The 16481-nt window shown below is 33.3% G+C and overlaps 1 protein-coding gene across 3 annotated transcripts in view; it reads right to left on the bottom strand.

Moving 5' to 3' along the window:
• Nucleotides 1-16481, bottom strand: part of PKN2 (protein kinase N2) — a 128998-nt gene that overhangs the window by 70503 nt on the left and 42014 nt on the right. For all 3 annotated transcript variants that reach the window (XR_004383790.1, XM_032867057.1, XM_032867059.1), the window contains exon 2: nucleotides 14955-15255. Coding sequence is in view for 2 of the 3 variants with exons in the window: in XM_032867057.1 (XP_032722948.1) it covers nucleotides 14955-15255 (301 nt within the window). In the remaining variant the exon portion in view is untranslated. The remainder of the gene's footprint in view (nucleotides 1-14954; nucleotides 15256-16481) is intronic.

Genomic DNA, 16481 nt, shown 5'->3' with positions numbered 1-16481 from the left:
TAGGGTAAACACCCAGTAGCGCGATTGCTAAGTTGTAGGGTAGTTCTATTTTCAAATTTTTGAGGAACCTCCATGCTGTTTTCCAGAGTGGTTGCACCAGCTTGCAATCCCACTAACAGTGTAGGAGGATTCCCCTTAAGAGAAATGATTCTTACCTAAATATTTAAATATCTGTCTATGAAAGAAGCTATCCACTTACTATTTCCCCACAGGGCAAAGAATTTAGAACAAACAGATAAAGGTAGTGAGGGTAAACATTTTTATCACAGAATAAAGAGAAATCCTTACATTTTAAGTTATCTAACAATGAAACAGAACCCTTAAAATGTAATAAAATCCCCTGTTTCTGCAAGCATTTACACAAGAGCTAGGTTATAATCTGTTAAAGAAGCTATATAAGAAATTTTTGCACATTGGGGCACCTGGGTGGCTCAGTGGGTTAAGCCTCTGCCTTCAGCTCAGGTCATGATCTCAGGGTCCTGGGATCGAGTCCTGCATCGGGCTCTCTGCTCAGTGGGGAACCTGCTTCCTCCTCCTCTCTCTCTCTGTCTCTCTGCCTACTTGTGATCTCTGTCAAATAAATAAATTCTTAAAAAAAAAAAAAGAAATTTTTGCACATTAAAACAGGTTGTACTAAGACACTGAAAGAGACACTGATTCTAACAGTCTGAGAATTTGTAATAGTATTATAAAATCTAACATGGTTTTTATGGAAAAGTATATCCTCAGTTTTAATAAGGATTATAAGAACATGAGAAATAATATAATGATAAGGAGTCCAGGCTCTGGAGGTTAGAATGCCTGGGTTAAAATCCTGTGGCTACTGCTTATTGGTGTGATCCTGATCATATACTTACTTACTCTGTGCTGCCATTTCCTCAGCCACAAATTGGGGGTTATTGTGAAGACAAAGCCTGTATAGTGCTTAGGCCAATGTTTAGGGCTCAATAAAATTACATGACAGGGAACAGTTAAGTAGCTGGTATTTCTGCTCATTTAGTCTTCAAAGGAACTCAGAAATTTTGTAATATAACCTCACTTTACAAATAAAAACAACTAAAAGTTAGAAGGATCAAGTAATTTGCACAAGTCACAAAAGTGTATGCCAAGGCAGAAATTTAACCTTAGCTATGTCTAGTTTTATAAAGCCCACTTTTTACTCATTGAGAAATTAGAGAAACACTTTGTTATCCCCCTATTTTTCCTTTCAACAAACTCCTTTTTTCCTCTCCAATTTCCTCTCTTACAGGTTATGGAAAATTACAGCATTATTAAACATACGGTGGCCAGTGTATTTGTTAAACACTTTCCTTCATGGTAAGACATATTTTAAAACAGGGATAATCAGAACTCCCCATGTTCTCTTCTTGCAAAAGAGGCAATTTTTTAAAATTCTGTAAAATGAAATTATTTTTCCACTCTAAGAAGATCAAATGTTGAATCTATTCTTAAGTACATACTTTGCCACTTTAAGAAACTATACCCCTGATTAAGACTCATGTCAAATCTCCATTTGCTGCATCTATTTGTTATAACTACCAAACCAGCTTTGGGGAGGGGGGTGGATTACAGGAATTACTTGTACTTCTAACCATTACATCTAAACATCATGATATAATTTGAAATGTTACACAAAATTCAGTAACAAGGTTTTAATATGTTTATATATTAGACCAAAAAGGTCCCAAATAAAGTCCCACTTTCATAGCCAGGCATTAGTAGCTTTATGGTCACTAAGTTTCCATTATTGTTTTTTGTCAAATTCAAAAAAATTTGCTTTAAAAAAAAATCTCTTCTTATTCATCAAAATACAATGTACTTTTCTTGCTCCATACCACTGTTAACTCAGCTAGGGCATTACTTTTTTCTTCCCTAGCCATCCCCCAATCTGCTCAGGTGCCCTTTCTAGTGTGTCTCCAAAGTATATTTTCTTCCCTCTATTGAAATATATATTATACAGTATTACAAGGATCTATTTTCATGTCTATTTTCCTTCTAAAACTACAAGTATCTCGATTTAACTATTTTAATGGATTAGTTTAACAGCAAATTAGACATAGAAAAATAGCAGACTAGTATTGAAAAATAAGTAACTTTAAAAATCAGGTGGAGGGTATTAAAAGGTATGGAGGACAAAACAACAACAACAAAACAAAAACTAAATATACTTACTGTGTTTCAGGAGAAAGAAAGAAAAATGATTCGAAGACATTATGTGAAGAGAAAATGACAATTTTTGCAGAACTTATAAAAGATACCAATCCATAAATTCAAGCTACCCAATCAACCACAAGCAGAGATCTATCTATCTATATATGTATATACACACATACACATGGGAAAAAGTCCATACCTGGACACATCATGGCAAAACTTCAAAAAACCAAATACAAAATCTTAACAGTAGCCAATAAAATGGTACCTTTAAGGAAGCCACTATAGATTGACAATAGACTTTTCAAAAATAGCAATGAAAGCTAGAAGACAGAATGATAGTTTCTTCGTAACATATAATTATCAAGCTTATATTGTAAACTCAGTGAAAATACCTTGCAAGAATGAAGAAAAAACTAAAACATTATCAAGATGGAAAGAATGTCACAAACATAAACTCTTAAAAAGAAAGCTCTAAAAGTGATACAAATTAGTGTATCAAAAGGGAAATAAGGAATGAAGAGCACAGAAAATGGTTTATATGTCAGAAACTTTAAATGACCACTATATAAAATCAATAAAGTCATGTAAGAGTTTTAAGAAAGCTAGAATAAAAAAATAAGGCAACAACAATAGACAAATCAAGATGTGGGTAAGTAGAGGCATCCTAAGACCTCTGAATTGTATGGAGATGAATAAGGACAATGATTAACAATAGTGTTTGATAAGCATGCATTTTATATTGTCTAAATTAACCAAAATTTCCAAAATAATTGACTGCTGTTTAAAAATACTATAAAAATGCTAAGAAAGAAGAAGCACTGAAACCACAAAATATAAACCCAAATATATCAGTAATTACTTAAATATAATGGAGTAAATGGTCTAGGTAAAAGACAAAGAAAGATCTTAAACTGATTCTAAGATTAATCTGGGTAAAAACTATACAACTAAATGTAATTATATGTTATTTACAAGACACATATCTAAAATATAGTAATATAGAAAAGCTGAAAGTAAAAGAATAGAAAAAAGTATTCCATACAATCAACAATTCCAACCCCCAAAGTACAATAGGCAAAAGACACTTTTAACACAAAAATTTCTGGAGATAAGAAATTCATTTTATTAACAATAGAAGGTTCAATTCACCTTCTCTTGAAAAGATAGATCAATTCTAAATTTGGCCACAAAAGAAAGCAAAAGTTGACAGAATTAAAAAGAAAACAATAACTCTATATTCCACTAAGTAGTAACAGTATTTTTACTAATGAATAAAGTAAACACAAATCCAGGTAAGGATGCAGATTTTAACACCATAGTTAAATGCTTAACTAACCTATAAACATACTAAGAATAACAACCAACAACTGGAGGATATGTTTTTTTTTTTTTTTTGGCACACACAGAACATAAAGCAAGTCTCAGCAAATTTCAAGGGACTACAGTGTAATTAATTAAAAAAATCAATAAATAAAGGATAACTGGGAAGTCCTCATGTTTAATAACTAAAAAACACACTTTTAACTAGTTCATGAGACAACAGAGACACAATGAAAATGAGAAAATGATCTCAAACAGATCAGAACTTTAGGTGATATCAGCACCATTGTGTTATAGATGTTCTTCCTTTTTGTACACCCTTTTATTTTTTTAAAATTTTTTAAAAAGATTTTTTATTTTTATGTATTTGACAGAGAGAGAAATCACAAGTAGTCAGAAGTCGGCAGAGAGGCAGGCAGATAGAGAGGGAGAAGCAGGCTCCTGGCTGATCAGAGAGCCTGATGTGGGGCTCGATCCCAGGATCCTGAGATCCTGAGATCATTACCTGAGCCAAATGCAGAGGCTTAACCCACTGAGCCACCCAGGCGCCCCTGTACACCCTCTTTTAAACAATAAATTAGACATCCGTCTATGAACAAAAGTGCCTTTGTGAAATCTGTGGTATCCAGTACCATAGGCCAAAGGACATGGGAGCAGTCTCGTCCACATTAGCATTCAGTAATAGGCAGACAAATCTTGTGTATCTCAATGTAAGTCAGACTTAAACATAAAACCTGATACCATAAAACTCTTAGAAGAAAATATAGGAAAGCACCCTTGACAATGGTCTTGGTAATAGTTTTTTGGATGTAACACCAAAAGCACAAACAACAAAAGCAAAAATAAACTCAATCTGCATCAAACTAAAAAGTTATGCACAGCAAAAAACAATCAAGAAAATGAAGTGATATACAGAATGCAAGAAAATATTTGCAAGTTATCTAATAAGGGGTTAATATCCAAAGTATATAAAGATCCACAAAACTCAAGGAGAAAAAAAAAATCTGATTAAAAAATGGGCAGAAGAACTAAATAAACATTTTTTCAAAAGATCATCAAGAAGACAAGAGGTAACAAGTGTCCTCAAAGGCTTTGGAGATAGAGGAACCCATGTATATTGTTGGCGGGAATGTAAACGGTTTAGCTATTATGGAAAACAGTATGAAGTTTCCTCAAAAAATTAAAAATAGAACTGCCACATGATTCAGCAATCCCACTCCTGGGTATATACTTAAAGGAAATAAAAACATGCCGAAGAGATATGTGCACTCCCATGTTTATTAAAGCATTTACTCACAACAGTCAACATCTGAAAATAACCTAAAGATCCAACAATAGCAATATGGATAAAGATGTGGGGGGGGTATATGTATGTACCTATGTATGTATGTATACATACACACACAAAATGGAATTTGTATTATTCAGCCATTGTGACATGGATTTTGAGGGCATAATGCTAAGTGAGGTAAGTCAGACCCAAAAAGACAAATACTGTATGGTATCACTTATATGTGGAATCTAAAAAAGCTAAAATATCATAAAATAGAAGGTAAAATGATGGTTACCAGATGCTGGAGGTGGGAAAATTGAGGATGTGTTGTTTAAGGGCATAAATTTGGAACTGATAAATAAGTAGGTCCTAGAGATCTAAAGCACAGCAGAGTGATTATAAACAACAATGCTGTATTATAAATGTCAGAGGTACTAAGAGACTAGGTCTTAATTGCTTCCACCACAAAAAAGAAGACAATGATATCTATCACTTGATAAAGCCGTCAGCTAATGCTATGGTGATAATCATGTTGCAATATATAAATGTATCAAACCAACATGTTGTTAACCTTAAACTTATATAATGTTGCATATCAATTATATAAAAAAATTTAAAAAATTTTACATATGGAAAATGCAGTTAAGCAATACTGAGAGGATATTCATAACCCTAAAAACATATATTAGGAAAGAGAATAAATTTTAAAGTTCTAAGCATCTGTCTCAAGTTAGTTTTAAAAAAAAATAGCTAAGACATTCCAAAGAGAACAGCAGAAAGGAAGTACTAAATATTAGGGTAGAGATTAACAAAATAAAATCAAATACACAAAAGAAAAGATCAGTAAAGAATTTTTCTTTTTTTTGAAGGGGCAGAATAATAACAAGAGAAATCTTAGAAAAGTGGTCAAGGAAGAAAAATGGTAACATACCAGTATGAGGAATGAAAGAGCAAACGTTACTACAGATACATGCTGACTTTAAATGAATAACAGATATTATAAATTATGTCAATAAATTTGAAAATTATGTTAAATGGAGAACATCTTAAATTAATTTCACCAAAGTAATTTTTAAAAAAGATAACCACCGATAAAATTCAAAGTGCTGGGGTATCTATGTGGCTCAGTAGGTTAAACATTCAACTCTTGATTTCCGCTCAGGTCCTGATCTCAGAGTTGTGAAATCAAGCCTGGCCAGCATCTGACTCCATGCTGGGCATGAAGCCTACTTAAGATTCTCTCTCTCTGCCTATCCCTCCCACCCCCACTCTAAAAAAAAACAAAAACAAAAAACAAAGTACTGTGAGACACCTAAAATAAACTATAGAGTTAGAAAATATTTGTAATCTTTAAGTACTAACTTCATACTCCATGTTCAATCTCCTCTCCTGCTTAAAATAAGAGGCAAGTTGGGGCGCCTGGGTGGCTCAGTGGGTTAAGCCGCTGCCTTCGGCTCAGGTCATGATCGCAGGGTCCTGGGATCGAGTCCCGCATCGGGCTCTCTGCTCGGCGGGGAGCCTGCTTCCGCCTCTATCTCTGCCTGCCTCTCTGTCTACTTGTGATCTCTCTCTGTCAAATAAATAAATAAAATCTTTAAAAAAAAAATAAGAGGCAAGTTAAGAGGGAAAACAAAATTTCTCAGTCTCACTTGGAGAAGTCAGTACATGGCGCATATGACGCAATTCTAGGGCAGATAGCTTTGTACAGATACATCTGTAGCTTTGTTTTTCTGAGAATGCTTTTGCTTTTGTGATAAAAAGAGACTTGTTAAACTCTCATCATCCTGTTGGAATAAAGCTTGGTTTTAATAAGAGCCCAAGAAAAGGCTGTGGCAGAAACCTACAAAGTGAGCAATGAAATCAGAAAAAGCCTAATTAAAGACAGACAGCTTATAAGGTGCCATCCATAATGGCTGAATTATCTGCTGACTTGCCTTTGGCTTAGGATAACTGTGGGAAAGAATGGTTATCTTTTAAACATTCTTACTGCCCTCATCTAGGTTTGACACAGGAAATCATACTATCTACATCGTCCCCAAAATTTATTTTAATGGGCCACAGGTTGATAATGCTTCCAAGCATCTTACCAAAAGAAATGCAAATCCTCTTCGAAAAACAACAAACCTAGAGGCACCTAGGTGGAGCAGTCAGCTGGACCACCTCTTGGTCTTGCCTCAGGTCATGATCTAAGAGTCACAGGATTGGGCCCATATCAGGCTCGAGCTCAGTGCAGAATTGCCTTGACATTCTCTTTCCCTCTCCCAACCCCTCCCACTTGTGCATTCTCCCTAAAATAAATCTATAAGTAAATAAATAAATTCAGACCTGAAAGAACCTCCACAGATAAAGTTCCAGTGAAAATGTGCACACAATTATAAATCACAAAGCTCAGGTAGAAAAAAAAAAATCACCCTGAGCGAGGAAAAAAGCTACAGGAGTAACATGGCAAAAATTTCACTTATTGTCATTCTCTAATATCGAATATGAAAAAGTTTAATTTAATATGTAAAACTAAATTTAAAAAGTATCAAAAGAATGGCCAGGACAAGAAACTATCAAAAAGTACCAAGATTAACAAAACAAGACTATTAAAAATTACCAAAACTAGAAGTAGTAAAAAATATGTAACAGAAATTAGAAATTTATGTCCTCAAGAGCGAACCAGACACAGGTGAAAGAGTATTAGAGAAATGGAGATAGACCTGAAGAAATTACCATGAATCTAACTGGAGTTCCCAAAATGAAAGAGTGGAGTGAACATAGGAGGTGCCATATTCAAAAAAACAAAAAAACAAAAACCAGGGGCTAAGAATTTCCCATAACTGATGAAATATGCAAATCTCAGATTCAGGAAAGTGGAACAGAGGGAAAAAAAAAGAAAATGATAAACATGGGTAATTAAAAACCAACAATGATTAAATAAAATAATAATCAGATCTAATTTGTAGAAATGAAGATAAAATGATAGAACTAGAATATGGACAAGAATGGCACACAAATTAAGTGGAGTTAAGCAGGTTGGAGTTATAGTATTCTCAGTTTGTTGTATGGTATTAGGAAGATGGAAAATCATTCAGTCTAGCTGATAAACAGAAACCATACTAGGTATTTTGAACAAAGGGAATTTAACACAGAGAACTGATTACATTATATCTATCCAGATATTATTCAAAGGATGAGGGACAAAATAGTAAGAAAATGAAAGAGCTTAGTCAGGTGTACTGCTTTGGAAGTCATCAGAAAATACAATGTGGTTAAACTATCCCTACGGCTGAGATCTTCCAGAGCCAGAATAATTAGTAAAAACTGAATCTGTTAGTAGTTTTGCCAACAATATGTAGAGCAACAGATAAGCTATTTTCGGTGCTTTCAGTATTTTTTCTAAAACCACAACTAAGCAATTGTCTTCCAAGATGAATGAGAGTTTTAGAACACAGGAGCAATCCATATGCTTTTTTAAAAGGTTCCTGATTACTTAAGGTGCAGCCTTAAACTGGTTCCTTGCTTCTTTAGGAGGTGACCTTGTAGCTGACCTTGAGTCTTCCCTCAACCAAGAAAATTTCAGACTTATGTCTAAAAAGAGGTTTCATGTTCACAATCAGAAGAGATTACGTGCTCATAGTTGACCTTTCATCAAGCTATTAAAACACCTTATTCACAAAACACCCTAGAAAGGGCATACATAGTCTATCCTCCGGTTATACAAATGAGAAAAACAAGTCCTGGAGGGGACATAAGTGGTATATAACCACACAACTCCTGGATTAATCTCAGGTCATATAGTCTTTGATCTTTATTTCATACCCAGCTGACTCTCAGTGCTCAATATTCATGAAATGGTACGTGTACAGTCAGGATGTCTGCTTATGGAAAAAGGACTATTTATTTATTTCCTGCATTAAAAAAAAAAGGTAAGAGGAAATATAGTTGAAGTAAACCTAGCCACATTTAAATTAATCAAAGAAATATACTGAAGCACTAGCTTACCATTTATCTATCTCCTTCACAAACTTCCATCTAAAGTCTTAGCTACTGTTTACTTGCCAACATTCTGTTTTTCACCTGATACTTGTAAATTATTTTAAGAATAAACTGCTCCCAGGATGCTTGGGTGGCTCAGTGGGTTAAGCATCTGCCTTCAGCTCAGGTCATGATCCCAGGGTCCTGGGATTGAATCCCACATCAGGCTCCTTGCTCATCAGGGAATCTGCTTCTCCCTCTGCCTGCTCTATCTGCCACTTCCCCTGCTCAGACTCTCCTTCTTTCTGACAAATAAATAATAAATAAAATCTTGAAAAAAAAGAAAGAACAAATTGCTACAATTACATTAACTGTTTATATTTCCTCCAGAATTGAGCTTTTGTGTTTAAACAGAAATGCTTACCTTATAGAGCCATCTGAACCTGCTCAGACTATAATGAATGCTCACTTATTTTAATGAGTGCTTAATCAATTAATTTGTGTACTCAGGATGACCTTTGGCATAGGTCATCAACTAAAGTAATGTTGTGATCTTCTGTAACTAGTACAACCTCAGGTTTAGCTTTCTTAATATTTTACAAAAATAGCACAGGTAAGATTGTGGGCTGTAACATTATTTAAGGTTAAATAAGCAACTTAGGCATTAGAAATTTCAGAACTGCTTGTATCTATTACATCTTAATGTTTGATATTGACATGTATCTCCTGGTAGAGAAGACTTCTTTATTCTGTACTTAGGGCATGCACAGTTCTTTCATAAATTCTCCTAAAGATGGTGTTACTTTATTTTTCTTCTTTCCTACCTCTGATTACAATAATGTGTCTCATCAACCACTATACATTTGTTAGACTGGTTAAAAAATATATTAACAATACCAAGTGCTGGAGAGGATGTAGAACAACTAGAACTTTAATACAGTCCTGATAAGAATGATAAACGATGGGTGCCTGGGTGGCTCAGTGGGTTAAGCTGCTGCCTTCAGCTCAGGTCATGATCTCAGGGTCCTGGGATCGAGTCCCATATCGGGCTCTCTGCTGAGCAGGGAGCCTGCTTCCCTCTCTCTCTGTCTGCCTCTCTGCCTACTTGTGATCTCTGTCTGTCAAATAAATAAATAAATAAATCTTTAAAAAAAGGAATGATAAACGATACAGCCACTCTTAAAAACATTTCGGGAGCTTTTTAAAAAAATTTTATTTCAAGTTTTTATTTAAATTCTAGTGAGCTACCATATATGGTAAAATTGGTTTCAGAAGTAGAATTCATCACTTACATTTAATATGCAGTGTTCAGCATAATCCTTAATATCACCCATTTAGTCCATCCCCGGCCCACCTCCCTCCATCAACTCCATTCTCTGTAGTTAAGAGTCTCTTATGGTTTGCTTCCCTCTCTTTTTTCTTCCTCTATGTTCACCTGTTTTGTTTCTTATAATGTTAAACATACTCTAACATGTGACTTAGCAATCACACTCCTAAGTATTTACTAAAGTGAACTAAAAAAACATGGTCACACAAAAACCTGTTAATGGGTAGTTAGAGCAGCTTTACTGATAGTTGACAAAAACTGGAAAACCACTTTAAAGTTCTTGGTTAGTGGATAAACAAGTTGTGGTACATTTATATAACAGACTTACTACTCAGCAATAAAAAAGAGTGAACTATTGATAAATGCAAAAATGTGGATGAATTTCAAAATGCAATTCTCTGAAAGAAATCAGTCTCAAAGATTACATAGCTTACGATTTCATTTATATGACATTCTTGAAAAGCAAACAACTGTGACAGAAAATAGACCAGCAATTGCCAGGGGATAGGGAATGGGGAGAGAGTGCAACTACAAACATCCCTGTTCCCTTTTCTGATTGTGGTGGTTAGATAAACCTGGTGTGTATTAAAAATTTATGAAATGGTTCACCAAAAAAAGAATCAATTTTACTGTGTATTACCTTTTTAAGAAAAGTATATCATCAAATAATTTAAGTGTTAGGAATCTATGAATCATGTAATCTCATGATTGTAAAGATGAGGAAACAAATCCAGGGGTGTTGAAAGTGACTTGCTAATTAATAATTACAATTACTCAATGGCAACCCTCTCACTAAGAATTCAAAACTTAATACAAAGTATGTTTACCTCAAAATGAGAAATTCAGTCCAAAAAGAAAAATACATAGAATTACAAAACAAACCAGGCCACAGATTTCACACTTGTATTTTAATATAGATATAAAATTCAACAACAATTTCTATGCCATATTTAGGTGGATAGGCCAAGAATAAAAAAAAATTCAAATATTACTTCTATTCAAGAAAGACCTCATAACTGCACCTTAGTCATTAGGAAAGAAAACTCCTTCGATACAGTTATTATCTCCAGAATTTAGGAGAATTTCTAAGGTTACCTCTAAAAAATTCCAATATTGTTAGTTGTATACTAAATCAGTATTTCCCTTCTGGATATTCTAGATATTAATTCTAGATATTAAAGAAAATATTCACTACTTCAATAGGTAAAAATCAGTCTAAGTTTGGTGGAACATGAGAAAATGGAAATAGGAAGAGATATAAGAAAAGGAAATAAGATGAAAACAGAGGGACTTATACTATACAAATTAGTAGCTATACTTAATAAAATATGAGACATACCCTTAACCTCTTCTTTAGAGATGATACACAAAAGTTTAATATTCAGGATCCTGGTTCTTTCCCAGTATTTCCTTTTGGAGTCTCAGTTGTCAACTAAGACAGATTACCACTCCACTTTACAGAGATCCAATAATCTTTTTCATAAGGTGCATTCAGCCTCATCCAACCATATCTTAATAATTTCCATGTGGGATGATAATAATACCAATAAGACTACCTTAAAGTACACAGAAAGTAAACAAGGCATAGGCATGAAGAAAACATCAAAAATATGAATTTCTTGCTACTCTGAATAAATGAATACTCATATATTCCACCAATAACAGTCCCAAATGATCAGATCTTATATTATAATATGCAACATTTAAGAGTTTTATAAGTCTTGAAATGTATCTGATAAAAATCCTTATTTTACAAATAAGAGACTAAAGATTAATAGAGTTAATCATTACAAAGGTGAATTAAGTGTAGGCTTCCTACTTATTTACATAGTAATTATTCATACAATGCAGCCTTAAATTTTGTCCCTCTTTCCTTGAGTCATTCTGCTTGCAGACCTCCAAGATGAGAGGAGTTAGCTAAACATCTCGGTTATTAATCCACATACTTTAGAGAACTGAAAGCAAAGAACTATGTCCTTGAATCTTCTTGTCAGACCTAATCTAAAATAAATGATTTTGTTTACCTTAATACAGAATATAAAACAGATAAAATTTTATGGCAAGCTAATCTAAAATTAACATTCAACTATCTTTAATCTTGTGTTGTTGTTGCTTTTACTGCTATTAAATAAGTAATGAGGAAAAAAGAAAAAACAAAAAACAAACTTATTACCAGGAGGTATGACTATGCCATTTGCAAAGAGACGTTTTAAAAAACAAAAAAAAACCCCTCAAATTTTAACAAAATTGTCAAGTTTATTCCGTACAAACTTTAAGTATTAATAAGTCACAGTAGAAAATGACATTTCATATAACATTTGCCCTGCAATTATATGGAAATTCAATATTAAAAATGATAATAGAAGGGCACCTGGATGGCTCAGTCAGTAAAACACCTGACTCTTGATTTTGGCTAACATCATGATCTCAGGGTTGTGAGACTGAGTCCCGCACTGGGCCCTGCGCTGGGCTTAGAGCCTGCCTAAGATTCTTTCTCCCCCTTTCCCTCTGCCCCTATCCGTCCCCCCACAACTGGCTTGCATGCTTTAAATAAGTAAGTAAGTAAATAAATAAATAAGAAAAACAAAGATCAGTAAAGAAAATTTCCAATTTATTTTAAAATTTTTATTCAATGCTTTGTTCCCCAAGTTGTTAAATTTTTAAAGTACTATGATAAAGTCTATTTTGATATTAATTATAAGAACTAATACAAGATTTTTATTTGCTGGCCTTTTTTTTTTTGAGATATACAACCAAACAGCTATATGTTCCAGGCTCTATGATAAGCCTTGAGAATTAAAACATGTCCTTCCCCTCAAGGAGCATGATGTTTAGTAAGTGATTTAAACATGTACAGAAGTAAATTACGATGCAACATGACACAACAATGAATGTACAGAGTAGAACAAAGAAAGATAATCAGAGACAGGAAAGATTTCACAGGGATATTCAAACTGGCTTTTGAGAAAGAAAAAGAATTTGCTAGTAGGATCCCAGGTCATTTCTTTAAATGAAACTTAGGAAAGAGAAACCTATAAAAGGTAGACCAGTGGTTGCCTAAAGAAAGCTATGGATGCAGACTGGAGATTGAGAATTAAGGTATACAGGAGGACCACTGAAGTGATGAAAATGTTCAGGATCCACTTGTTTTAATGACAGTTACCTGGGTATATCCATTTGTTAAAACTCATCAAATCATATACTTAAATCTGCATTTTATCATATGTAATTTACACTTCAGTAAAGTTGATTTTTTAAAAGGGACTGAGGAAACCAAATGGGCTACTCTCTGTGGGGCAGAAACTCTCAATATTCCAATTACAAGGCAGTTATCAGTATTCTGTGAGGAAAGAAATGTTTTCCCTAAATAAACAGAGTTTAAAGCTCCAGTGCCATTTCTTATTTTAGACTTCTCCTAAAGAAGTAATGGGCAAAAAATGCAGAGCTCGGCAGAGTTCCAATAGAATAGGCTATTTCTATATTTACATGATATTGCTAAGAAAAGCATTCTCATAATATGAATTTCCATTTATATGTAATTATTGAATGTATGGGTAAGAGAATACTAGATGAGTTGAGGAGTTCTTAGCTAACTTTGTTATTCTGAGAAAATTAATTCACATCTTTGGGATTATTTTAGTTCCAAAATAAGATGACTGGTTTCTCTATGATATCTGTCATTTTTAAGATTCAATTCTTCTTACTAAATTGAAATCTCTACATAGAGAGTCTCCAGATAAAATCACTAAGGTAGGCCCCGGATGTTGAAATTGATGCATTAAAATTAAGTTTTATTAAGTACACTAAAGATCTGAAGGTATCTTATCCAATATTTTAGATTGATAATTTGAGATTCTTAGTCACATTTATGTATTTTCTTAATCAAATTTAATTTTGCTTATATCTGTTATTTCTTATTAGCTAATCTCACAGATACTTCTAAAATTTCTATGGTGTTGGATACGTTACTGTACATGTATTACTCCTTTTCTCTGTGAATGAAGACACTGAAGGGTACAGAGATTACAAACCTTGCTCAAAATATCGTCTTTGCAAAGACAAAACTATTAGACAAATGTGTTTTATGTAATTTTTTTAGTAAAAAGTTTGAAAAGAATGCATATATAAATGGATAAAAATTGATACAAACGTGGAAATTTTTCTTCTGGAAGGATATACAACAAAAAAGTTAGTAATGCTACCTTTAAGGAGAGAGCCTAGAGAAAGAGAGGTAGTTTTTCTATTTTTACTTTTTGTACCATGGAAAATTTTCCAACATGAACATTTGTTAATACCATTGTTTACAAATCTTAGGTCAGACTTATGGGTTATATTTTTCTTTTCTTTACTATATTAAGAAAAAAAGTAATGTTTGGTTTTAAAAAATTTTTTTCTTCTTCCTTTTCAAACTATATGCCTGGTGGCTTAGTTGTTAATTCAGTTGCTTAGAGCATACAGAACAAAGGTCACAGGTTTGATTAATTACGTTGGCAAAGAATAAAAATATCCTTCAGTCACAGAATACATTTTTAACTTTAAAAAGTCATCTGGCAAACTCGTGTTGCTGATCACAAGGATGAATCAGGTAAGAGCATGTGGTTGACTCAATACAAAACATTAATCTTGGAAAATAACTCTAAGTGATGTCTTACTGACAGAGGGTAACAGAGTAGACAGCAATGTTACTCATCTCCAAGTAAACGTTTCAATTTTCATAACCATCAACTAACTGCATTTCTCAATAAATAGAAACAAGACCTTAACAACTGGATAAAAAACAGTTCTGGTACTTTCAGAAAAACCAAAAACAGTTATGTCATAAAGCTAACTAATTTCAAAGATAATATTCTTATTAATACACTATATAAAAATAATTCTTAATACATCATATAAATACCAAATAAAATACATATATACCTGTAACATCTTCTGGATCTGAAACAACAATATGTGCATTTAGTTCCTGTAGCTTGTGATGAAGTTCTTCTAATTTTTTATTTGACTTTTTCAAAATGTTGTCCACGTAAGCCAAGCTTTTTTTATCTGTTGTGACTTTCCTCAGATTTTCAGCTCCTTCTTTGATTTTCAGTTCTTTCCTTATTTCTCTCTTGATTCGATCCTTGATATCATCCAATTTCTGTTGCACCACAGTATCTGAAAAGTCTAATTTTTGAACAGCACTCACATTCTCAGAAAATGGAAGACTTCGGGAATCTCCCTACAGAAAAAAAAATAAACATACAAATGTGGTAGTTTAGGAAAATTAGGTGCTCAGTAACATGTGCAGTGTAAGAGCAAAACCATGTATTTAGTGATTCTTTATTAAGAACATTACATTTAATTATTTCCTTAATAAGCAACAGACTAGTTACCTTTTTTATTACCATACCAAATCCTAAATCCAAAACCTCTGCCTACTCACTAAATAGCATTATCTGACAAATTTATATTAAAGTAAACACATCTACACACAAAAGCATCTTAGTGTTCTATAGAGACAGTGAATTTCTGATATCAAATGAAGTCAAGTTAGATTCTAACACCTACACTCCAAATCATGAGCAAGTTATTTAACCTTTCAAATATTCAGTTTAATCATCTGTAAAATCAACATAATAGTGCCACCTTTCAGAGGTATTGTTATAATCCAAAATATTTTATGTGAATCTCCAAGTACAATTTTTGGACCACTATATAGTCACTCAATAAGTGAAAAATTATTATTAAAGCCCATAGGTAAGATACAATTCTATTTGATCTTCTATAAAAAATCCTCCTAAAAAAGTAATATTGGCAAAAAAAAAAAAAAAAACAAAACAAAACCCAAAAAAGTTATATCCCCATGACCACTTTTTGGTTAATGAATTAAATGCATCAGGATTTGGAAAGATTATATTCACAATTTCATGGCTAACTGTCCCAACTGAAAACTTCGTGGACTCACTACAAAAACATCATTACTAAAAAATATGTCTCAATTATGTCCTACTGATAGAAGCTGAGATAATACACAGTACCAGTTATTCATCTTAAAATAAAAATCAGATTGGTAAGCACATCAAATCTACATTTAAAACAAACCAAAGTTATGTCCTAGCTATGTGTTTATCATTTGTTATTTTAAACTCCATTACTATAACACTACTGGTTTTAAAATTTTTAATTTCTGAAACACAAAAATTAAAAGATAATATTTACCTCTGGGAAGAGGAATTGAGTTTGTGAAGGTTCTAGAAAAGAGACATTTCACTGTGCACCCTTATATACCTTTTGAACCACAGATCCAATTAATTAAAAATCATCCTTAATTCTTTCAGGAATCCATCATAACCATATAAATAAGTTCTGCTTAAATTCTTGGGTGCAGGAGCACCTGCATGGCTCAGTGGGTTAAGCCTCTGCCTTCAGCTCAGGTCATGATCTCAGGGCCCTGGGATTGAGCCC

The sequence above is a fragment of the Lontra canadensis genome, unplaced genomic scaffold, assembly GCF_010015895.1.
Source record: "Lontra canadensis isolate GAN:19392208 unplaced genomic scaffold, GSC_riverotter_1.0 scaffold33, whole genome shotgun sequence".
Taxonomy (NCBI): domain Eukaryota; kingdom Metazoa; phylum Chordata; class Mammalia; order Carnivora; family Mustelidae; genus Lontra; species Lontra canadensis.
The sequence above is the reverse complement of the archived record's forward strand: the minus strand, read 5'-3'. Positions and strand labels throughout refer to the sequence as shown.